The sequence below is a fragment of the Microtus oregoni genome, unplaced genomic scaffold (genome assembly GCF_018167655.1).
Source record: "Microtus oregoni isolate MIOR12 unplaced genomic scaffold, Mior012 000031F_ref0000149, whole genome shotgun sequence".
NCBI lineage: Eukaryota > Metazoa > Chordata > Mammalia > Rodentia > Cricetidae > Microtus > Microtus oregoni.
In genome coordinates this window covers 9,644,249-9,669,711 of record NW_024543090.1, presented here as the reverse complement: position 1 = coordinate 9,669,711, position 25,463 = coordinate 9,644,249, and the positions used below count along the sequence as shown (strand labels likewise).

Genomic DNA, 25,463 nt, shown 5'->3' with positions numbered 1-25,463 from the left:
ATACAAGTTAGAACCAGCAGTTCCAAACAATAAATGGCATTTTGTTCTTGATCAAGGATGAAGAGTATCAATTTTCTGTGACCAAACTGAGTAAGACAATCTTAGTGAAACATGTTATAATGTGGAATATGTTAGAGAAAACCCCATAACAACTGACAATTTTAAAAATGAGATACTAGTATGCTAGTATTATGACACTGAATTAACTGGTCTTTTCTCAAAGACTAAATATAGCCTCCCTATGGTATAAGAAATGCTTCTTGGGCTGAAGATCTGCTAAAATGCACACAACTCTCAAGCTTACCACGTTTTATTTAACCTTTTCATATTAAGGCGTCTTATAGATGGTTCTGCAAAGAAACGGCAGGCTGCTTGACAGGGGCAGATGACTGTAGAGGTCAACAGCGGATATACTCGTCAGTTTAAATGGCGACAAATCTGGCACCAATTATAAGAAGCAGATGGCTTAATAAAACTGCAAAGAGTATTTATAGGGCCAATGGCAGGGCTCCAGGAAGAGAAAGTTTCATTAAGAATAAGCTATGTATGACTACATTTCAAAGAAAGCTCGCACTTAAATTTACTAAAGTTTTCTTTTTAAAATAGAACTTATTTATTTTTATTTTATGTGCATCATTGTTTTGCCTCTATGTATGTCTGGTGTGAGGGTGTCAGGTCTTGGAGCTATAGACAGTTGTTAACTGCCATGTGGGTGCTGGGAATTGAACCCAGGTACTCTGGAAAAGCAGTCAGAGTTATTAATCACTGAGACATATCGTTAGCCCTACTAAAAGTCTTAAAACTATTGGAATGCTTGTACCTTGAACTTGATTTATTACAAGATTAAAACTGATGTTAGAAAGAAAAATTCAACTTCAAACTGAAACAATTACCTGTGCAATTATATCCATTCAGAAAACTATGAAGAATTGGCTTCGTAGTATGTTCAAAAACTTCCATTTGAGTTGACGTTTCATCAAATACAGCATCAAATACAAACTTAATATCTTTATTTTGTCTTTTAGTAATATCAAAATTTGTAGTTTTCTTTTTGTGAAAAAAACTGACTTCTTCTGGCTTGGGATCAAAAACGAGCATATGTTTATCCACAACATGAACCACTTTATGTAACGCAACTGTTTTTTCTTTTGTGCTCTCGGGACGCACACGAACAACTACTTTCATGTGGTGACATAAATCCTCCTTAGTGACAGACATTTTTAGTTATCTTGATTCCTGCTCACATGAATGCTGGGGCAGTTTTCTGAAATTAAACAGGAAAAAGTCACTATTAGTTTTACTTAAAACTGGCATGTAATAGTTGTTTAAAAGGTAATGTTTATGTTCCACTTACCTAGAAAATGTATTACTGGAGAAATGTATATAGTCCTATAACTTAAACATCTCCCCAAAACGGCACACATGTACACAAAATCATGGTAAGAATTTCCTGAAATATTAATCATGTTCTTGAGTTTAAACAAAACTCAAACATTAGAGCTGATTCACTTTCTGATTTGACTTTTCAAATGGCTCTAACACAGTTTTAGGTTGGATGATGAAAATGAGCAGAGAAAGATCTTTCTGAATCAGATCAGAGTAATAATGGAAATTTTAGCTTGGGAACTCCTTTTAGTAAAAGTGATCTTGTCTGTAGTCTCTTGGAAGTGTAAAGATGCATCCAGGCTGTCTCTCCCTGCGTGTCAGAGATACAGTGGGTTAGTTCTTAAGTTGCAGTGGCTAGCCAGCACATGTCTGGAGAGGAGAGAAATAGTATACACTACTCATGTATTCAGAGGTCCTATTCTCTGATCTCTTAATGTGCAGAGAGATCATATCTCCTAGGAATATCAGAAGCTATACCCACAAAGCCTCACCAACGTGACTACCTAAACATCAACTGAACAAGGACCACAACAACCTTATGCTGAAGCTCACTACGCCTCACGCTGCTACTCAGAGAACTCGAGGCAACTAAGAACAAATGCAGAAGCTGATTCTCTTCTCTCCTGTAGATTCTGAGCATCGCATTCAGGTCATCAGACTTGGCAGCAAGTAACTTTACCTACTAAGCCACTTTACTGGACATACATGTATATTTCAGGTGGCAAGTCCAAAATTCTGTGACAGTAACAAGCTTGTGAAAGGGGAGGCTAATGGAGCTGCAAGGCCAGGTTTTGGCATGGTCAGTTTAATTAAATCATTTATTTCCTTTATAACTGTTTACTTTCAAATGCCTGGATATAATTTTATCTGTAGAGCTCAAAGAATGCTCAAGGGACTCCTTGCTTTCTTGAGCTCCAGCTAGAGAACAAAGAGAAATGAGAAATAAGATCAATTTCTCTTAAAATCTGTAACAGGTTGAAACACAAAGTTACATGTGACATTATTCTTCTTAAGTTCCTTTATGAGACTGACAGAATTTCTTCCAAAAAAATGTTATTTGACCAATACTTACTGTCTTTTAAAAAACCCACGAAATCCCCAATTAGCTTCAAATTCAGAGGTAAACTCTTAGATCTCATTAAAAATTTGGAAGATTGGCCTCCCTTTACCTAGTTTTATCCTTTTAAACAATGGAAGACTGATCCTATTATACAGAATTCATGCATTTTCCTACTTCCTGAATACAAGAAAGCAAAGAAAACTGTCTTTCCTCCATACTAGTGACTGAACCCAAGACCTCTGCCCTTCCATAGAGTTCTACTCATGGTTGAATTTTCTTAATCAAATACCTAGGGTGGATAGAAAAATCAAACAAACAGGGCCCATGACACACCTGTAGTTATAGCTACTGAGGAGGCTGAAGAAGGACAGATTAAACCTAGAAACTGGACACCAGTGTCCATAACAAAGAGACCATTGACTCAATGAGAACTACATTTAAGACATTTTAAAAATTTGAGTATTTCATACACGTATATAATGTTTTTTGATCAACCTTGCCTATAACCTCACATATTCCCATCACTTTTGCTCAAAATATCCCTACTGAGTCAAAAAATATGTTTAACCCTAAACTCAGCGATCTGCCTGTCTTTGCCTCCCAAGTACTGGGATTAAAGGCATGTGCTACTACCACCAGGTCCAGAGGTTCGGATATACATTTCTTCTTCTTTTTCCTTTCTTCTCCTCGTCCTCCTCTTCTTTTTTTCTCTTTCGAGACAGGGTTTCTCTGTAGCTTTGGAGCCTGTCCTGGAACTAGTTCTTGTATGCCAGGTTGGCTTCAAACTCACAAAGATCCGCCTGCCTCTGCCTCTTGAGTGCTGGGATTAAAGGCGTGTGCCACCACCGCCCGGCATTTTTTTCTTATTTTTTTCCAGATATACATTTCTTAAAGATAATAAATACTTCAATATACTGACATCTTCAGAAATTGATATTATTCATACATTGAAGAGATGCTTTTTTTTTCTAACATGGGTAACTAAGAAATTGGGATCTAGGGGGCTGGAGAGATGGGTCAGTGGTTAAGAGCACTGACTGCTCTTCCAGAGAACCCTGGTTCAGTTCCCAGCACCCACATGGCAGCTCACAACTGTCTGTAACTGTAGTTTCAGGGAATCCGACATCATTATCACAGACATATACACCAACATACATAAAATATATAAGTTATTAAAAAGAAATTCCTATCTAGTTGTTTCTGTATCAAGTGCAGAGACCATGTTTAATAAGAAAGTTATTGTTATCTGTGGAATAAGATGTTCTAAGGATAGTAGTAGAGTTGAACTTTTCACACTGCTGTTCTTTGTCAGTTTCTTTTTGTTCCAGTGAGACTGTCATAAAGTTCAACCACACTTTATGCATATACTGATGCTCTTTGAATTTCCACGTCACTAAGACACCAAAGACTTGGACCTCTGAATACACAAGCAGTGTATAAAGACGTGTGCCACCACCAGCTGGCTATGCACCACCACCACCTGGGTGCAGTAACTATTCTTAACAATTATGCTTAAAATACTTGCATTACTTCAAAGTGGTGATGACTAGCAATAGTGGTGACAATAAGTCACTCTCTGGCAAGAATTACAGCAAACGCTTTATATTCACGTCATTCAACCATCATTATAATCATGCAATGTCTGTTTATAAACATAGTTTTTCCAACTGCTTTTACTAATGAGACAGAAACTGGACCCAGATCCAAATCCAAAATACACAACTACGAAAGAGAAAAGACTGCTTCCAAACAGGGGTACAGAAGTAGAATAACATAGCTATGCATTATGTCAAACCCATACAATTCTGCTTCAACACTGTTTACAACAGGGAACTCTCCTCCCTTAGAGTTTCTAGCATAAACCTTTCTGTACATTAACTTCAGTGTTAGGGCCACTGATTTGACTGGCTTACAGACATCAGGGCAGAATGACAAGCTGCCACGGAGGGAAGGTCAGCACCGAGAGTGGGCTATCTTTTCCATCACTCTTCACAGCATTAACACCAGAAACTCACTTATTCGTGTCGTTACTGATTTGCGCTATAACTATAGTGGGACAAGATGCTGTTTAACATGAGAAACCTTGCACATCTGTAACTACGGGTTCGATAACGAGCATACCTCTTACAGCAAATCATTCTCGCTTACTTAAATAGTTCCTACAATATAGTGCATTTAATAGCAAGTGCTATTTATCATTTCCGTGCATTTCATAGTCTAACACTAAAGTTAAAGAAAGCAAACCCAAGGTGGGAACTGGGCGAGGTGCAATGACAACACCAACAAAGTTAGCTTCTTTGTAAGGCCAAGGCCAACGAGATCTTATAGGAAAGGGTTGCAAAAACAGCTCCCTGCCTTCAGGTCTTTCATTATTTTTCTTTGTGGTCCTCGGCAACACAGGTGGGCAGTCAGGGCAGGTCTTGCCCGTTGCTACACCTGAGCTCCGGACTGACCAGTGACCAGAGAGCCGCTGTGTACAAAAGCTCCTCACCTGACAGTAAAGCATAGACGTCGCACACTGACGTGTGCAGCTTAAGCAGGCTACTCCGAATTTGGAATCCGGAAGGAACCTCACACTCCAAGAGGCTGGACTGTCAGAGCCCTCAGTCCAGCTCTGGGAAAGGGGCCAGCCACCCTTTAAAGGGACCTGCTTCCTCTCGGGGCTCGAAAGCGAAGCCCTGGGACCTCGGGGTTGGCAATGGCGGGCCGAGTCGTGCCGCCTCAGACAGGCAGCCCCGGGTCCTTCCCGCCGGGGGACCAAGGGGACCCGGGTCCCGCACTCCGCGCCCAAAGCTCCTCTGTCCGCAGACCTGACTGCCGCCGCTGGACCCTCCACTCCCGAGACCGAGAACCCGTCCCCAGACGGTGCCCAGCTCACTCACCTAGAGAAAGCGTCCGCGGAAACTTGGCGGAGAAGGCTTCCAGGCGCTCCAGGCACAGCCACAAAATTCAAATCCAAGCTAGCTTCCTCAGCGACGTATATCATTGGCTGCCGCTCTGCTGACGTCATCACGTCGGACGTTGCCAAGGCGTCTGGCAGTTTGGCGCCTGAGGCCGGGCCTCCCAGGCCGGTGGGGGGGAGCGGCTTTTCTGGGCGTCTCCGTGGCAACGCGCGCGATCGTTTCCGGGAGCCGCTGGCGGAGTGGGCGGAGCTAGGGCGGAGGTGCAGGTGGGAAGCCACCTGGGAGCCATAGTTTGGTCGCAGACCCTGGGAGTGAGTAGGTTCCTGTGGTGCGGGGTGGTGTGCTTCTCCTGCGGGCAGAAGGCGTGTTAAAGGGCATGGGTTATTTTGTTCTTTTTTTCCTTTCTGGTTACTCAGGTTTCCAAGGATTAGGTCTCATGCTATGAAAGGTATAGGGCTTCTACCTGAATTAATTATAAGTTCAAGACTTCTGGCTCCAGGTCCTAAGTCTTCCTGTCAGGGCTTCCTGGCCTGTTCTCGCTATGGTTGACTGAAAATATTTGGTAATTTGACGGCTTTTTACATGTTCAAGGACGACATTACAAAATAAAAAAAAATCACTTAATGATATTGGCTTAGTACATTATTCGACCAGGTTGTTGTTGAATGTTATTCTAGATTGTGTTATTTCTGAATGTAAACTTTAGAACGAAAAATGCATGGAAACATGGGAAATATTTTTTGTGAGAAACTCATTTTTAATTTGGCAGGGTATTTTGCATTTTGTATTTGTATTGTGGCTAGGCAAACCCCCTATCATCCTCAGCCCTTGAGATAAATTTAGTATTCTGATGTTAATTTCATTGCTGTTGTTTATATGACTGTCCATTTACTTAGCAATTATTACTTGATGATTTTAGGAACACATTAGTCCATAATGAAGTCAATGTCTCTGCCCTCCTGGAGGTTAGATTCCAGTTGATTGAATATCACTGTAAAATTGTGGATGTTTCAGTATAGTGCATTCTCTCTCTTCCTTTCTCTCTGTCTCTCATATCTCTGTTTCATATTTTGAGACAGAGTCTTGGCTGGCCTTGCTATGTAGCTAAGTCTGGCCCAGAACTCAGAGATCTGCCTGCCTCTGCCTCCCAAGTGTTGGGATTAAAGGCGTGCACCACCACACCCAGCAGTACAGGCTACTGGTAGTGGAATTTTGTGTTGAACGCTCACAGATTATAATGGAGAGTCCCCATTTCTATTGAAGAAAATCAGGAACATTGCAAACTATATATCTTGCATGTTCTATGAGTTTTCCTGAGCCCTGGATAGTCCAGCAATAAAGTGACTACTTATTTTTGGTTGAATTAAATGTACCAACTAATGACATCATTTGTGTTGTACTGGGTTTGGCAATAAAATTGAGAAGAGTTAATTTTATTTTAAATACTCCTTCACACCTGGCGATGGTGGCATGCCTTCAATCCCAGCACGCAGGAAGACAGAAACAGGCAGATCTCTGTGTGTGAGGTCAGCTGGGTCTATAGAGTGAGTTCTAGGACAGCCAGCCAGAGATACACAGAGCAACCTTGTCTCGAAAAACCAAGCCAAGCCAAAACAACAACAAAAACAGACAGTAAGAAAGAGACATGTTTTGATTTTATTGCAAGAAAGCTGAAGTGTTAGAAAAATCTCTATTTGTCTTGTAAAACCAAAATCCAGCTATTTGTATTTAAAATACTTTTTGTCAAGTGTCTATAAAATGATATTTTAATCTAGTTTGAAAATGTTTATCTTGCCATCTTGCAAAATTGGTTAATAAATAAGGCACATAAATTTCAGTTTTTGCTTTTTACAGCCACACTGTATAGATTTCTTAGTGATACAGGTGTAGCCACACCTAATCCAAATACTATAAGTTTAGTTTCAGTTCCCCATTGCATTTGCTCTATAGTAGTGTTCAAATTATGCAATCTATACTCTTGAGGAATCTTGCATTTGATTAAAACAGCGGTTTTGGCAATACAATCGCTGCCATTATTGTGGAGTTGGCAACTCATGAGTTTGGCAGAAGTAACAACAGGACAAGAGAACCTCCTGCTTTCTAACGAAATGAAAGGGGTGGGGGGAAGAACCAAAGCTTTCCAAATGTGCAGGGCTAAGAAGATCGAAATTTCCATCTTTGGTTAGAAACTGGCGATGATGTATGGAGTCATTACAAAACTTTTAGTCGACCGAAGAGAAAAGTGAAAGTTACTTTTAAGGTTGCCACGGACTTTTGGCTTTCAAATCCTTAAAGGTGTGTTTAAACTTGGCAATGGTTAGATCTTATTTTCCTGGGAAAGTCTTTTGGAAACCTTTGACCCTCAACACCTTTTCCCCGGCAGGTGCTGGGAGCAACGGAACGAAAGTCAGACAGACTTCAGTTGCCCCGACGGATTGGAGCCCATCAGTCCGTCGTGACAAGTTTTCCCCCACCCCCGACCTAGATGTATGCAAGTCCAGGCTCTTCTGCTTCTTAGTGTCGCGGCTGGCCCAACTTACAGGCTGACTGAGGACTCTTCTTTCCTCAGGTGAGGAGAAGGCAGCGAGTGGCTAGTTCTGGGAAGGAGAAGGTGCTCTTGGTTTAGGGGTTTTTGGAATCCTGTCTCCACCCAGCAAAGGAAGTAGAAGCCCCTCCCCCAACTGCTTGGTGTCTGCCGGTCAGCCTGACTGTGAAGATTGCCCAGGACTGGCTGGAATCCGATGACAATGGGTGCCTTCCTCCCCTTTCCTCTTCCCTCTGCCTCCCCGCCAGCCCGCTGGTCGCGATTTTAGCATTAAAATTACATTTGTAACAACATTTTCTCTCAGGGTAGACTAATCATAGTGACGGTTAGCATCCCGAAGGAAGTACTCTTTATAGTCATCAGTTTGTAGTCCCACAATTAAAAAAGTTACCTTGTCAATTTTGTGGTCTCCATAACTTAAGATGACTTTGCTGGTGTCGAAGAGTGAAAAGATATCCCTACAACACACTGCAGTCTGCTTTAGAGGCCAGGTTTACTGACTCGCAAGAAACTAAACAACCTTCCGAGGTTGCAAAGGGATCTGTTTGTTTTGGTAGGTAAGAAGGGGCTACGAGGATGGAATTTCCTTTAGTTTGTACTCAGTAATTTTTAAGGCACCAGCTCAACAAAGTGGGATCCTACAAACAATCTCAAGGCTACAAATAATCATTTGCAGTCCCTTCTCCGTGTTTGCCTAGGTTACAAGCTTGTTAGTTCATAACAAGAAAAAAAAGATTAGATTCGAAACAGTAGTCGCTCACCCCTTTAATCCCAGCACTTGGGAGGGAGGCAGAGGTAGGTGGAGGTCTGTGAGTTCTAGGCCAGCCTCCTCTACAGAGATAGTTCCAGGATAGCAAAGGCAGTGCAAAGAAACTCTGTCTCAATAAATTGGGAGCATGGGGACCATGGGAGAGGGTAGAAGGGGAGGGAAGAGGAAGGGAAGGGAGCAGAGAAAAATGTGTAGCTGAGTAAAATCAATTAAAAAGAAAAAAACTGTCTCAAAAACAAACAAGTAAAAAACTTTGCTTTACCTTGAACATAATTAAATGAATGCAGAAAATTTGAGTACAATAAAGAATAAAATGCTGATGCAAACAATTTTGCATCCTTTTTTTTTGTTTTATTTCCACATTATTTTGAGTTTTTTATTGACAGCAGTGCTTCCTGTAAAAAATACAGTTAAAATCTGGACAAGGGGCTGGAGACATGGCCCAGTGGTTGTTTGTACTGTTGAAGACCAGAGTTCAGTTCCCAGTCTTCAGATCATTCTACTCACTACTGCCGCTAGCTCCAGCTTTGGGGAATACCATGCCTCTAGTCTCTATTGGCACTTGTATTCATTTGAACCCCCAAAGATAAAAATAAGTTATTAAATCTGTTAGGACATAGAGTATAGGCTGTTTGCATATTCCAGATTCCATTTTTTTGCCTGATGCATGGAGTTCCGTTTGTTGGTCTATTAGTTCCAAGTAGAGCAAAGCCAAGATATAGGAAGCATTTTCCATTAAAAATATAATTTGTGAGCTACTATATATACATAGTCAGTGTAGTGTACCATTAAATTATATATGTACATTAAAGTAGTTGCATTGGGTTATGTCTATAACACTGAAAATAAAGATTTTAGGCTCTGAAGATAGATCCTTTGCACTGTAGTTACAGTTATAGCTCTGGATATGGGGTAAGCAATTTAGTTTCTTCAATTATAATACAGCAATAACTACACTCAACTCCAAGAACTATGATTGATTACATGAGGTAGAACATAGTTTTTACATAGAGTTGTCACTTAGTGCTGAATAAAAATTAGTTATTATCTTGAAAAAAGGTCCATCAAATTAAAGGGTACTTGTGCTTGGCTTTTTAAAGTTATCTGGAGAATTTAAAGAATAACTAACAATTTGGTAAATTTGTTGGTGCTTCAGAACTCGAAATTCACTTTAGAGTTTTATTTCTAGTTTCTTTGGCATCTCCATATTTTCACTATTTCTTATTGGCACATAATTCAGTGAATTATTTCTAAAGCATATTTGATGTGTTACCTTTCGGGTAGCATCTTACTCATGCTCTATCTATTTAACATATGCACATACATTTGTATTGCATTCTGTTTTCGTCAATACATATGAATTATTTTACTTTCTATTACAAAAGGAAAGGGAGACATTTATATAGGACATTTATAATTCTTCAAGTAATTTGAAAATGCAAATTTAGTGGGCGCAATCAGACGAGATTGATAAAAACATTTATTTTGTGAAATCTGGAATGTATTCACTGTCTGTGTGTTCTCCCTCTCCCCTCCACTGAAACACTTGGTAAGCACTTATCGTTCATTTGATTTTATGCATATGAAATCATAGGACTTATTCTTAAATAACTCTTAATCCATGAGGAAGGAAGAGAAGTACCAACTGGGTATTTACTATAGAAGTAATATAAACATTGAAGGTAATTGGTCAAAACACCAATGCTTTTAAATATTTTTCTGTTAATATGTAATGTAAGAAAAGTATTCTTTTCTCCTTCTGCATTTAGAAGAATTTCAAATTGCAGAAGATGAGAAAGTTTGAGAGTCTCAATGACTGTGTTATCTGTTTGCTTGGTTTTAGGCCACAAGGTGTATACATCTCAAAACGGGGATCTGGGGTGTAGTCTAGTGGTAGAGAGGGAACTTAGTGTACACAGGCCCTGTCTCGTTCAATATCTAACACCAGCTAACAAGAAACACTTTCCCCCCTCCCCCCAACCCCACATACCCACATCAGACAAACCAAACCAAAATAGTAGCATGAAATTCCAAAGTATATCAAGGTGTCATGGCATGTAGTATTTATGAAGCTGAGGCAGATATCAAGTATGAGATTATCCTGGTTCCATAGCAAGACCTAGCCCAGTTTTTAAAAAAAGGAATAAAAATGTATTTAGCGTTTGATTGTTTATGTGGTATGAGTAAACTGGGCTTGATCTCCAGGATTGAAGGGAAGAGGGAAGAAATGAATACCCAAATGTGCCTTGTTGAGCGTTAAGCTGTAGCTTGACTCAGTGTGTGCTTCCTGGGTACAGGTTGTGCTGAGGCTGTCTTGTCAGAGACCCTTTGACAATCTGCAAGATTTTCACAGTGATCGTATTTTCTTGTCTGGCCTCCATGTTTACTCATTTCCAGTGCCAGGCTTCTCAAAGCTAAGTTGAATGTATTAATTTAGCACTGAGAACAATAAGTGAAACAACAGGAAATAAAAGATGAACCAAACCTAAAATAAAATATTTATATTCTCTTTCCTGCTCTAGTTTAACTTTTAGACAAGATTGGGTGAGCCCTGGGTGCTATGGCCATAAACCAAGTTTAACTTTTAAATAAATATTTTTAAGGTTTTTAAATTACTCTTTAGAACTAATTAATAACTATATTGCAGAAAATGAGTTACCAATTTTCATACTGATGAGGGGTAAAAATGGGTGGTTTTAAAGTTCATAAAGCCACTGTAAAAGTTATATTTGTTTAATTGGTTAATTATTTTTCGCAGTTCAGGTTGTCCTCCAGCACCCCTCTTGCTTGAGGTTTGGAATTGTAGATGTAGTTATGGTGCCCAGTGAGAAATTACATTTAAATTATGTTTGTGTGTTCATTTGGGTTTCTTGTTTCATGTGAAGAAGGCAGTCACCTTTGCTAGCTTAGATGATGAGTCTTAAATGTTTTATTTGTGTATTAAACAGTTTATCTTAATGAGCTTTCTCCCAAATAGTGTGTCTTTTAAAAAAATTAGAAACTGGGTTGGAAAGATGACTCAGCAGTTAAGAACCCTGGCTGCTCTTAAGGAGGACATGGGTTCAATTCCCAGCATCCACATGGCAGCTCACAACTGTCTGTAACTTCCAATCCAGGGAATCTGACATCTTCACATAGACATACGTGCAAGCAAAGTACCAGTGCATAAAAAAGATTAAAAGCCCCAAATCATCAATTTTTAATTTTTTCTTCTAGATTTTTTGATCTTCAGAATGCTTCGATATTCATGTTTTTTTAGAATGTACAAAGGACTGTTTTACTGCTGGGTGGAGTCCGGTGCATTTAATTTGGGTGTCTGTCCCCAAGCAATGCACACTTCAGCAGCCGTGCATGCTGAATGTGAATCTCAGGAAGAGGCAGCTCTTTGTGGCACTAGGAGCGTTCATAGATCTGCAGAGAAAGATTCTGAAGCCATGGCTAAACTGCATATTCCAGTAATGGTGGATGAAGTTATTCATTGCTTGACACCTCGAAAAGGGCAGGTGAGTTGATTTTTTAAAATCATTGTCATTTTTTATTGGGTTGTAAGTCACTATTTAAAAATATATAATTGGGTGTTATTTAGTATATTGATGTGCTTATGAAGTCATCACTATCGTCTAGTTAGGAGTTTTTTAGTACATGGATAAGCCTCATATCCATTGGCAGTTGGTCTTTTGTTTACTTTTCTCTGGACCTTCAAAACCCCTAAGCTATTTTATGTCATTTTGGATTGACCTAAAGTATGTTTTGTGCTTACATTCTTTGACTTACTGCTTTTTAAAGATTTACCCATGTTGTAGAATGTTGTGATTTTTTTTTTACTTTTATCCATTTGTTTGTATATGCATGCATGCATGTGATTTTGGGCCTCAAATCCAGAGTTTCACACATACTAGTTAGTGCTTTCTCACTGAGCTACAACCACAGCCCTGCTTTGTTCTTTTTTACTGTAGATTTCTCCATGATATGGGTATAATGTGCTTTGTCTAGCCATTTGTCTTTGGCTCTGATTATGTTAGTTACTATTTTCTGTTTATCATAGTTGCACATTTTATGAAGATTTGTACACAAGATTTTGTGTGAATGTATGATTTTAATTCTCTTATATAGTGATTGGCAAGTTATTGAGAAATTATTTACCTGAGTTGTTTAGTTTTACCAGATCACAGCTGTCAGAATCATATATACTTGCTGAGAGGTTGAGTATGAAAACTCAATTCCAGAACAGTTTCTTGAGGATTTTATAATCTTTTTAAAGAGTGATTAGAGATAAGATCGCGTTCTGAATCCCTGTTCCTATTTTCTTAGCTCTACATTCTCAGTACCCATCTGTGTCATGCCAAACTCTCCAGAGATTCTAAACCAATTGAGAGAGAGAGAGAGAGAGAGAGAGAGAGAGAGAGAGAGAGAGAGAGAGAGAATCCTTATTTCGCTAATAAAACACCTGAAGCTTGATGAATTGTAAGGGAAGGTGATATGCATAGCTGTGTAGTAGAGGCTGGAAATCCACCTACATTGGCAGTTGCTATTGTGGAGACTTCCTTGTCTGTATCACATGGTAGTGAATGGAATTGTGCATGTCACATGGACGAGAGAGAGACTGAATGGTGAGATGGGTAGCTGAACCATGAGGAGAGACCTCATGTCATATTTGTTTATTCCAAATGTCATGTAAGAAGTATCATTTTCTTCTGAGATCAATATGACTCTAATCCTCCTGCAAGGACAGTGTTTGAAATTCAAGGACCTCTTAACATTACCACAACAGAGAAAGAGCTTCCAGCACATTAACCCTTGGGCAAGAAATTAGATGTCTACTATTTGAACTCTCTCTCTCTCTCTCTCTCTCTCTCTCTCTCTCTCTCTCTCTCTCTGTGTGTGTGTGTGTCTGTGTGTGTTTGAATAATAATACCATTGTTTTGCAGAAGGATGTGTTTTAATACTCTTTGTGTGCTAGGAAACGTGGTGTCAAACTGTGTGTGTGTGTATATATATCTGTGCCTAGTAATTCTTACTATTACTATAGATCTTAGCAATTGTAGCAATCATGTTTGTCTTTCCTTATTAGGTCATGACTTTTTACCTCTTCACTTACTTTTTGACTTCACTTTGGCATGTCTGAATTCCAGTATCACAGTACTCGAATTTAGAGGCCATGATGTAGTACATGAAGGGTTTCTTAATTACAAGCAGCACAGATAATAAAGGCAGATGATAAGCATTAGACAGTAGGTAGCATGTATAATGTGGATTCAATGTCTTAGATGGGGTGAGAAGAATAGGCTGGCATGAGATTCTTCTCATTCTACTTCATGGCTGGGCAGTTTAAAGTTAGAATCACTGACATCTGGACAAACTTTTCTGTGTGACTGAAATTATAGGAAGCGAATGGCAGATGAGGGAAGACTGTGGATGTGGAGTAGGGGAGGGAAGGAGGGTAGTAGGGAGAGTGAGAGTGCTGAGGGGAGATGGAGGGTGGGAGAGAGATGGAGAGATTTTACAGAATTGACATATACAAGTTATAGAGTCCTTTATCTACAGGAGTGATTGACAGGTTGGAGACCCAGGGAAGTAACTTCTTTTTTATTTTTTTTTTGAATTTTGGAGACAGGGTTTCTCTGTAGCTTTGGTGCCAGTCCCCTTGTAGACCAGGCTGGCCTTGAACTCACAGAGATCCGCCTGCCTCTGCCCTCTGAGTGCTGGGATTAAAGGCGTGCGCCACCACCACCACCCGGCGGGAAGTAACTTCTTAAGGACAAAAGAATGGCAGTATTTCTCATTCAGTTTGTTCTAGTAAGTTTTTTTTTCTGTCCATATTATGGAAGGTAATTATTTGTTTTGCTTAGAGCCTGCCAATTCAGATATTTCTATTTTTCTAATACTACCTTCACAGAAACTTCTAGACTAATGTTTGATCACATTCTGGACACTTTGACTTGATTATATTGATATATGAAATTAACCATCATCCCTATCTTACTAATAGTTTTGTAGGCAGGATTAAAAGAAATTTTGAATGAAACATGTTAATATATAGGGAGGTTATATAGATGTTACACATATAACCTTCTGATAATTTACTATATATATCTCTCTATATTTATGTATTTAAGTTAGTCCTTTCATTTTCTTTCATTTTTCTTTTTTTCTTAATAATTTTTTTAGTACAGTCTTTTCTCATTTTGCATAGCTATCCCTGTACCTACTCCCTCCCTTCCTCCCACAAGGGTAAGGCTTCCCATGGGGAGTCAACAAAGTTTGACACTTCACTTTGAGGCAAGACCAAGGACCTCACCACTATGTCTAGGCTCAGCAAGGTATCCCTCTGACGAGAATGTTCTCCAAGACACTAGCTCAAGCACTAGGGATAAATCCTGGTCTCGCTACCAATGTCCTCACAGACTGCCCAAGCCTCACAACTGTCCCCCACATTCAATGGACCTAGTATGACTCTATGCAGGTCCCACTGCTATCAGTCCTTTGTATGCAAATGGATGAAACTAGAAAAAACAACGTGAGTGAGGTAACCCAGATCCAGATAAACAAACATGTTATGTACTCACTCATAAGTGGATAGTAGGCGTAAAGTGAAGAAAAACAAAGTAAACAATCCCAAAGCAGCTAGGTAATAAGGAGAACCCTAAGAGAAATATATTTGAATCCCTTCCCGAAGGGGAAACAGACAAGATCTCCTGAAAACATGGGGAGTATGGGGGAATGGTGGAAGGAGAGGGGAAAGGGAGAAGGGTCCTTTCATTTTAAAAGCATTCCTAAGGCTGGACCTACTGGCTTATTCCTTTAATCCCATAGTTTGGCTGGTAGAACCAGGTAGATCTCTATGAGTTTGAGGCCAGCCAGGTCTACATAGTGAGATGCTCTTTCAGTAATAGCAATAATAAAGTGGGGGAAAAAATCACACATTGCTTCTCCCAGTATATGGGAGACATGTTGTTTCGTGGTTAAGAGCAAGTATTCTAGAATTATGTGTAGCTTGGACAGTGCAAGCACAAACAGAATCTTTGCATTCTTCACTAGTTTTTAGAGATTTCCTTAAGTAAAAGCAAATACCAGTGATAGAGGGCATATTTGTTTTATCATAAAAGTATTTCTTAACTTACCCCAGGAATTTAATAATTAACAAATTTTTTCTGGCCTTTTCAGAAGAGTTCATGTATGTAAAGCCTTCAGTGAATGCTGTCAAATAGTAGGAACTCTAAATAATTGTACATTTTAACTTAAATACATTCACAAAGTCTAAAACATACTCTTGCATACAACTTCATCAGGAAAAATTTTATTTCCCATACAGATTGATAATGGAAAGATAAAAAGTCCATGTTAAAGTACAACTTATACATCATCTTAGCCAGGGGACTGGGAATTAGTTCTAAATATACTTAAATTATTGAAATATATATGTTGTATCTTATGCACACATACACAGTAGCGAAAATATCCGGTGGGGACTGTATGTGAGTGGCTTCTATTTGATTTCTGGACTTCAACAATGAAGCACATTTTGTCAGTTTGCTGTTCTCACCTGGGAGTAATAACATTTATTTTGTACTTACCCATGTAGTAGAAAAAGAAACAAAAAGAAACCGTACCAACTTCACTAATAAATCTTTACTATACTTTCTTTGCTCACAACTAAATGGAGCAAACATAGGTGATTCTACAACTTGACCCACACTGTTGTTTCATTTTGTTCAGGTTCTTGGGAAAAATTGAATCCTATTTTATTTTGACATTTCCACTGTTCTGATCTCAGTTTGATATTCCAGGAACTTTTAATAGAAAGTTTAATTTTATGAATGTTATTTCTGAAAATTTTCAAGTGAGGCACACATAGAGATAATGTTATTTTTACCTTTTTAGCTGTCTGGCAGGCAGCTTTATTCACTATTCCCTTAATCCTCAAGTAATAAAGAGCTGGTGACAGTCCTTGGACACGAAAGGTCTTCATTTCATTCAGAATCCATTATTTGCTCCTCTCCTTCCTGTGCCTTTTCCCCAAATCATTTTACTTTGTGAACTATGAGTCATACATTCACTTGTACCTTGCACCCACTTAATTATTTTTTTCCACATCTCCTTCAATGATGAATTTAGAGATGAAACTTTTGATCATAACAGGAACTTAAAAAAGCACCTTGTTTTAAGTGAAATCTAGTGTAACAAGTCTTTCTTTGTCCTTTCAGCCAGCTCCCAAATGATGACGTGGAGACTTCTTGATTATGATAGCTCAACGTATAACTTAGGCTTGTTTCTAACTCGGTTTTATAGCTTAAATTAACCCATTTATATTAATCTATGTTCTGTCACTTGGCATTACCTCTCTTCCATCTTGTACCTCCTGTTTCCTTTCCATTTCTCCGGGTGTCTCCTGTGGGCCTAGATTTCTCCTCTTCTACCTATCTTTCTCTGGAAATCCTGCCTATATCTCCTGCCTAGCTATTGTCCATTCAACTTTTTATTACACCAACAACAGCAATACAGTGTAAAAATATCCCACAACAGTCCAGGGGGAATCAGCCTGGAATGAAGCCTTGAACTCTAAGCTTACTGGGAAATGCTTCATATCTAAACCGTAACACTTTCCTAGTAGACTGAAATCTATGAAGTCTTGGATAGGTGTGTCTTGATTACTGTCACAAATCCTGTCCTTAGCTTAGCCTCATATTGGTTTCACTAATGATGTTTTATGTGAGTGAATTAAAGTCAAATCAGAAGACTATATGTGAGTCAGTAAGAAAAATAATGTCCCTTGGTGCTAAAGTAGCTTCTCTGGCTTTTATAGACTTTCAACCTTTGTGTGGCAAGCTTGTCCAGTGAAATAACTGGGGAAAATCTGGGAAGTAAGCAGAAGAGAAGCCAACTGAACTGACAAATGTAGGTCCTGATGGCCAGTTATAAATATTTTACAAATTTAAGTATTTATTTTAATATTCTAAAATTTAATAACAATTTTATATTAACTAGATTTCCTGAAGTTATGCTACTAACATGGATAAGTTGTTCATTTTTTTTTGTACAGTTTTTTATTGAGCTCTACATTTTTCTCTGCTCCCCTCCCTGCCTCGCTTCTCTCCCATCAATTCTCCCCCGAGGTTCCCATGCTCCCAATTTACTCAGGAAATTGTGTCTTTTTCTACTTTATACTTCCCGTGTAGATTAGATCTATGTAAGTCTCTCTTAGTGTCCACATTGTTGTCTGGGTCTGGGATTGTGGTTTGTAGGCTGGCTTTCTTTGCTTTATGTTTCAAAACCACCTATGAGTGAGTACATGTGATAATTGTCTTTCTGTGTCTGGGTTACCTCACTCAAAATAATGTTTCGAGTTCCATCCATTTTTCTGCAAAATTCAGGCTGTCTTTATTAAGTTGTTCATCTTATTGATATGTTCATATCAATATGCATAGCCAAAGGACTGGACACTAAACCTCATTCTAAATGTCAGGCAAGCTCTTGGCCATTCAGCTAAACCTCTTGAAGTCCCAAGACCCATAATTCTTTTCTATAAATGCATTCATCTTTTTATAGTATGTTTAAGATTAGTAGCAAACTTTTGCTTAAAAATCTCTAATTTTCAATAGAGAACAAACATCAAAGAGAAAATGCTGAGATGTTTTCCTTCGTCAAGTTCTGAAAGCTTATGGCAACAAGGAGGAGCATATTTTGTTCAACACTGAATTAATTCTTGGAGTTGCTAACTCTTGGAGGACAAGGCCAGTGGTGCCTCCTGGCCACAGAATGTACTTCTGTTTTCTATCTTAGCATTTCAGATAGAATAAACTATCAGGAAGCCGGGCGGTGGTGGCGCACGCCTTTAATCCCAGCACTCGGGAAGCAGAGGCAGGCGGATCTCTGTGAGTTCGAGACCAGCCTGGTCTACAAGAGCTAGTTCCAGGACAGGCTCCAAAACCACAGAGAAACCCTGTCTCAAAAAAAAAAAAAAAAAAAACCCAGAATAAACTATCAGGAGATAGTGGTTTTATTCCCTTTTTAAAAAAAATGTAGGTTCTGTGGGGAATTTTTTCTCATTGCATTCTACCTTTCAAGAATGTTTGTATCTTTAAAATATCATGTAGCACGTTCAGTGGCCTTTATATTGGATTGTTTTCTGAGTGTGATAATTCTAGTGCTGTGCAGGTAAATGTGTATCTTTCAGCTCCATGAGTAGGGGTTGGCTGTAACCTTCTAAGGACTGTTCTCAATTTTGAGTGTGATGTTCCTGTTCCTCACTTTAACCTGACATCCTGGTGTCATGGCATGTACATTTGTCTGCTCTTATCAAGTTTATTTCCACTGTAATCCAGTTATGCAGTACAGTACTGTTTACTTAGTCTCAACTTCCATTTTTTCACAGTGTCTTTTGGGGAATATCTTTATCACCTTTCAAAATTTGGGTTTGTTCATTTAACTTTTGCCATGTGTCTTAGAAAAAGTAGTCACTGATTTCTTTCTCTTCCCCTTCCTTCCCCTCTCCTCCCCTTCTCTCCCCTTCCCTTCCCTTCTTTTCCCTTTTGCTCTTCCTTTTCCCTGCTTCCATCTTTCCCTCCTTCCTTCCCCCTTTGCTTATCTCCTCCCCTTCCATCCCTCCTTCCCTCTTCCACTCCTTCCTCCCCCCCTCCTTCCCTCTTTGATCTTCCCCCTCCCTCCCTTCCTCCCACTGTCCTTTCCTCTTTGATCTTTCTTCTCCCCACTTCCCTCCCTCCCTTAAGCCTTCACCACCTCTCACCCTCCCTCCTTCCCTCCTTTCCAAATACGGTATTGCTGTATGTAGCCCAGGCTAGTATTGAGGTAATCCTTCTGACATATCCTCCAGAGACTATAGGCCCTAGCCTCCTATGCATTCTTAGGACATTGCCTAATTCAAGTAGAAGAAATGCTTCATGTTATATTATTTTTCTTGGTTGCCACAATATTAAATGGTCATCCAAATCAAGGACAATGTCTTTTATTTCTTTGTATTCTAGTGCCTATAGGGTTCCTGACTTATATGGTAGGATGTTAAGGAATGTTTAAGTATAACTGTAATAGTAATTTTCAGTGTTGATTTAACTTAACTGGCTTTCTTGTTTACAGATTTCTTTCTTGTTTTGGGTATGGGTATAAGAGAAGAGTGTCCAGTACTAAGTTTGCATTTTTCTTTTCTCTTTTTGTAATACAGAACTTTCATTTAATGTTTGAAATACTAAACTTTTGCAAGGATTCTTAGAAACATTGTGCAACTGCTTACTAAAATGTTATCTTTTAAAATCTGTATGCTTGTCTAAAGATAATTTATGTTTTTCCATTTCATAAACAATGACAAATTAGTTTTTATATTTATGATAATTGGAAACATTGATTTTTCTTTAAAGTTTCTACATTTTTCTAATGGGTAATATTATTATGTTAATTTATTTAATGTATTTTCTACTAATAATTTATATTAATATTTATTAGAAGTTTATTTTGATTATAAGAAATGTAGAAAACTGATACAGAATAATTTTTTGGTAATCTTCAGATTTTATTTGTTCATATCTATCTCTTGTCTCTTTACCTATACATAGGTATAGTTAACTGAGCTATTAGGATAGACCCATGGTGTTAATATTTATTTTATGTGATTTAATTTATTTCCTGAAAATTTCATACATGTATGTGATGTATTTTGATCATGCCCAGCATTTACTTCCCCCTTCAGTTATCTCCAGGTCCTTGCTGTCATCTTTGTCCCACCTTCTTTTCCTCCTTTTACAAAAGTTTATTTGTTTGCTCACTAGGTCCATTTAGTGCTGCTGATATGTATATGGGCAGGGGCCATTGAGTGGGATTTGTGACTATGCCTTTCCCAATAGCTTCCTCCTGAGTTAGATTCCTCAGCTAGGGATGGGGCCTTGGGAGTCCCTACCCATTCCGTGTTGGAATTTTGAATAGACTTGATCTTTTGTAGATAACCACTTCTTCTGGGAGTTCATGGAGTTCATGGGAGTTCAAGAGCCATGTCCTCTTCCAGGACAGCTTTTCACATAATTTCCCATCCAACAGCTCTTACAGTCTTTCAGCTCAGTCTTCTGTAAAGTACCTGAGTCTTGTGTAGAGGATATTGCTGCAGATATTCCTTGTAGTCGGAACACACTGCACAGCAATGCATCTTTGAGTTAACCAATGCCCACTGAAATAAGAAACTTCTTAATAAGAAACTGAAATAAGAAACAAGGCTGGAACAACATAGATCTTTGGATAGAAATAAAATATATTTAGGAGGTAGTTATATGACATGCCATCTTACAAAAACAATGGCCACAGGTTTTCCTTTGTTGAGTATGACTTCCATGGCCATGGATTTTGGACATTTTTATAGTACCAGACATGACTAACCCTCTCTAGAGCAGGCTTCAGAACCAATTTATAGAGGATTTGGTTAACCCCATCAACTGTCTTGCCACTGTTGTTCCAGTGGGCACATCTGGATTCTCAGACTTCCTGTTCATAGCTAGCTACTATTTGAAGTAGCTGTTTTGTGGTCTGTAAGTCATTCTAATAATCCACTTTCTAAATATAGAGAGATTAATTCTCTAAGTTCTGTTACTCTAGAAGACCCTGACTAATACATTTTCCCTTCTATTAAAATTCTTTATCTTGGGGATGTATGATCAAGACCAACTGCATACATAAAACAGTAGTGTTTCCAGATGTGCCCACTGGCAAGACAGTTGATGGGGTTAACCAAACCCTCTATAAATTGGTTCTGAGATCTGCTCTAGAGAGGGTTAGTCATGTCTGGTACTGTAAAAATGTCCAAAATCCATGACTCTGCTGGTCTTCAGTAGATGCTGGAATCTTTAGGAAGTAGGTTTTAATGCCAGTTAGGGAATGGATTTGCTAACAAGGCGAGGACAAGTAGGCAAAGAGCAAAAAGCTTCCTTCTTCCATGTCCTTAGATAGGTTTCCAGAAGGAAGTGTGGCCCAGATTAAAGGTGTACCTTCTTGCCTCAAGATCCAGATTAGAAGTAGATTTTCCTACTTCATATTAAGAAAAAAGAATCCCTCACTGGAGTTCTGTTTATATTTGGATTTTAGTTAGTCCAGTTGTAGTCAGGTTGACAACTATAAATAACTGTCACAGAAAAAATAATAAAAAACCTTAAGATTATAGCTTATTTAGAGTTTACACAATCAGTTATAAGGTTTTACAATATTTTTTACAAGTTAATGTAAACAAAAGTGTTTGATATAATTCATAAATTCCAATGAATGATAAAACTGTTTACATTGGATTTAGCAATTACTTTTTAGATAAAACACCAAAGGCATTGGCAATGACAAAAAGAATTGATCATTTGAGCTTAATTAAAATTATAATTTCTTCTCTATGAAAGATAATAGCAGGAAATGTAAAACCATGTGACTGACTGGGTAAAAGTATTTGTAAAAGATACCTGTGCTAAAAGATTGTTCTCTAAACATGAAACACATCTTCAAAACATGGGAAGAGAACAGCCTAAGACCTCAATGTACATCTTATTAAAGAAAACATAGACGATAAATAAGGTTGTGAACAGATGGTCCCACACCATATTTCATCAGGTAAAAGTTGAATAAAACATCCGTACATTTGAAATTGAACTGCTGGCAGGATGTAGAGGACCAGGGATGCCAGTCCTCTGGAAATGCACAGAAGTAACGGTAATCTTGTACACAATTAAGTGGCAAATTATAAGGAATAAAGATATCCATCAATAAGATATTCGGTATACTGTGTTAGTTCTAGACAATGTGATATTTTCAGTACTAAAAGCAATTATGATGTAAAGTAAAGAAGAGAAGAAACTCAAGTTCATGTTACTCCATGTAAGAACCAATCAGATAACATTAGGTAATCCTAAAGTAAACTGTGCTTGTGTGATAAAGACCTAACAACGTAAATTCACAGTTGTAATGAATATACCAAACTGTGCAGCTGCTATTGGGGGCGGCTGTTCATTCTGGGATTAGAGAATGTGTCCTTTTCTGTTAATTTTGCTATGAATACAAAATTGCTTAAAAAACGTGTTTAAAAATCAGTGGTCTAAACAGAACAAAAGATAGCGAGAAAACTGATGCTAATCTAATCTAAAAGTCATATATATATATACTGAATTCTAATTATTTATGGACCATTCTGTTTCAGTAGAGATGTTCCAAGAAAATACATGTCTGTTTTATATGAAAATCCTACAGAAAAGAAACAAGTGAGGTTGTGCTGTGCACAGACGTTCATATGAGTCATCCTGGAGGCTGGTTACTGTCTATTTAGGTCAGCACTAGACCCTGATCAATAGTCTAATCATAGCTCATGCATGAGGCTAGGTCCAGTGGTCCTCTCCTCACTGTTCTTCAGAGTTCCACATTGTTATTGTGAAGAGTGGTAGGAAGCGTACCTTGACCTTTCAAGTTTTCATAACATTTTACTTTACTTTCTTCTACTGCCTTCTCATAACAAAACTACTGGGCTTTGAGTAGCATACTTAAAATGTTATTTTATAATGAACAAAGTTGCAAAGCCTTACAATGACTCATCATGTAATGTTCTCTGGATACTCTTTGTCTCTTTTCTTTTGTGATTGAGTGTTAGTACCTTTCTCCTTTAGGTAAGACAAATGCCATGCATTTAAAGAGTTTTGTTTTGCTTGCTGAATCTTGTTTCAGAAAGCATTTACATGCATTTTTGTAGCTACTTATTTTATCTCTCATTAATAAAACTGTTTATTTGGCTTAGTATTCAATATTCAGAAAGTCATTATAGTACATTATACATTTAAGCATTTATGTTTTCTGTTTCTGATTGTTTGCTCTTTGTTTTTTATATTTATCTATATTAAATTTCCAGGCAAAGAAATTTTTATCTATTTTTAATTCACAGTATAAACTGTGAATATTGAATATATTCATAAAAATGGGATATTTTCCACTTGAGGCCAATATATGCTGTGAGGACTATTATTAATAATAGTATAGTGTCGTGGAAGATGTTACTGTTGCAGAGCACATTCACAGATTATTGTCTGTGCTTTTTATTAGCACTGATCGCAGAAGCATTTTCTAAAAATTATTATGTGAATTGTAGAAAGGAGAACAACCATCTCCTGTGTTTCTGTTGGTTTAGAACTGTATAGTAATAAATGATATCAGTTGGGTGTCAGAACTGCTATTTAATATGACTATATTGTATTTTTTTTCTGACTAGGAATATTAGTCCTTAAATTCTAATGGTTAGCTTATAATATTTTCAGGGCCTATTTCATTTCCCTTAATCACTTAAGACAGCAAATTTGAGCCAATATCGCTTGAGAAGAGCTTACCAGCCTACTGAGAGTGTGAGAAAATGGCTGTGCAGTTGTTTGAAGCACATGCGTTTTTGCTTTCACAGTCGTCCATAACGTTCTAGGCCTGCTTCATTGGTCAGCTCACTGGATTTTTCAGGTCCGCATTCTAGATTGATCTCTCATAAGGAGACCTTTTATTTGTAATGATAAATTAAGATGAGAAATTGTTTAAATTTTTTAATTGTTAAATTAAAGAATTATATAAAAACTAATGCAGTATACTGTGAGAGGTTAAGGCATGAAGATAAAAAGTGTGGTATGGGCAGGGCACTTTAAAGGGATTATTTCAAAGAAGAGAACATTTATACTTATCAGGGAAGCTGCTTTATGAACTTCTGTTATCTTCTTTTCTTTGATTTTTTTTTTTTTTTGGTTTGGTATCAATCTATCATAGTTCTGTGGACAATTTTACTATAAGCTTGTTGAAGAAATAATGAAGCAATGAAAACTTGGTCTTTTATTTCACCCAGCTTTAAATAAATAATATGAGTATTTTAATATTTTGAGTTTTTCACATGAAAATAGCATTTTTTCTTTTAGCAGGAAAGATGATTTTTCTCTAAAGTGATTAAATAGAGGCTTACTGAACAACTGGGAGAACACATACTTAGGTTTTACAAGGTCTAAGGTTTATCCAAATGCCAAGGTAAATAAATTAAATGAAATTCTTGACTACTTTTATGGGTGAAAATGAATCAAATTCTCTATTGGGACTTTATTATACTTATTTAGGCAGAGTGCTGTAAATCCCAAACTTTCCTTGAACTTATTCTTTAGCTGAGGTAAATTTGACCTTCTGATCTTTCTGCTTCCCACTTCCAAGTGCTGGAACCACAGGTGTGTGCTACCATGCCTGGCTTATATGGTGCCGGTGATCGAACCTAGGGCCTCAAGCATGCTTGACAAACGCTTACCAATTTATTCTGATCGCTGGACCGCTCCCTTGGGATTTTATAACTTAAATGTACACTGGGAATTTAATGTAAATATAAGAAATTTTAGGTTTTTATTTAATAGTAGCTTTTGCTAAGACTGAATTTTTGTCTGAGGACCTTTCACTTAAAGACATGGTGTGGAGGTACATGCTCTGAATTCAAGGGCAAGAAAGTTCAGGTGCTCAACTCTCAATTCCCCTATTCAGATGTTAATATATTTGGAGTTGGTGTTTCTGGAGGTAATTAAAATGAGATGGAATCAATAATAGCATTAGTGTTTTTATGAGAAAAGAAACCTTAGCTAGTATGCTTGCTGTGTGTTACCATGGTCTTGTTAATACTTCAGGTAAACAGTAAAACTTTTTTATACTGTCCTTACTAATTAGTGTATTTCTACAATTTTTATGATAAATTTTTTTCTTGCTATTTATAATATTTCATACCAAATATTAAAACAACTGCTTTCTAGTTTAATGTTTTATCTAAAACTGTATCTATTAAGT

The 25,463-nt window shown here is 37.9% G+C and overlaps 2 protein-coding genes across 6 annotated transcripts in view; one reads left to right on the top strand and one right to left on the bottom strand.

The window, feature by feature from the left end:
* Kif18a (kinesin family member 18A) overlaps nt 1–5,489 on the bottom strand; it is a 65,140-nt gene extending 59,651 nt beyond the window's left edge. For 2 of the 3 annotated variants that reach the window (XM_041679047.1, XM_041679050.1), the window contains exons 1-2: nt 5,329–5,489; nt 894–1,264 (exon numbers count right to left, since the gene is read on the bottom strand). In XM_041679047.1, coding sequence (XP_041534981.1) covers nt 894–1,218 — 325 coding nt within the window. In that variant the 5' untranslated portion in view covers nt 1,219–1,264; nt 5,329–5,489. Of the gene's footprint in view, nt 1–893; nt 1,265–1,354; nt 1,439–5,328 lie in introns of those variants that run through there. The other variant, XM_041679049.1, reaches the window with a different exon arrangement.
* Nucleotides 5,490–5,553: 64 nt separating this feature from the next.
* The window catches only part of Mettl15 (methyltransferase like 15), a 178,168-nt gene continuing 158,258 nt past the window's right edge, over nt 5,554–25,463 (top strand). Inside the window, exons 1-3 of one of the 3 annotated variants that reach the window (XM_041678941.1) lie at nt 5,554–5,615; nt 7,733–7,918; nt 11,880–12,166. In XM_041678941.1, the coding sequence (XP_041534875.1) occupies nt 11,897–12,166 (270 nt within the window). In that variant the 5' untranslated portion in view covers nt 5,554–5,615; nt 7,733–7,918; nt 11,880–11,896. Of the gene's footprint in view, nt 5,665–7,732; nt 7,919–11,879; nt 12,167–25,463 lie in introns of all 3 variants that reach the window. The other 2 variants (XM_041678939.1, XM_041678940.1) reach the window with 2 other exon arrangements.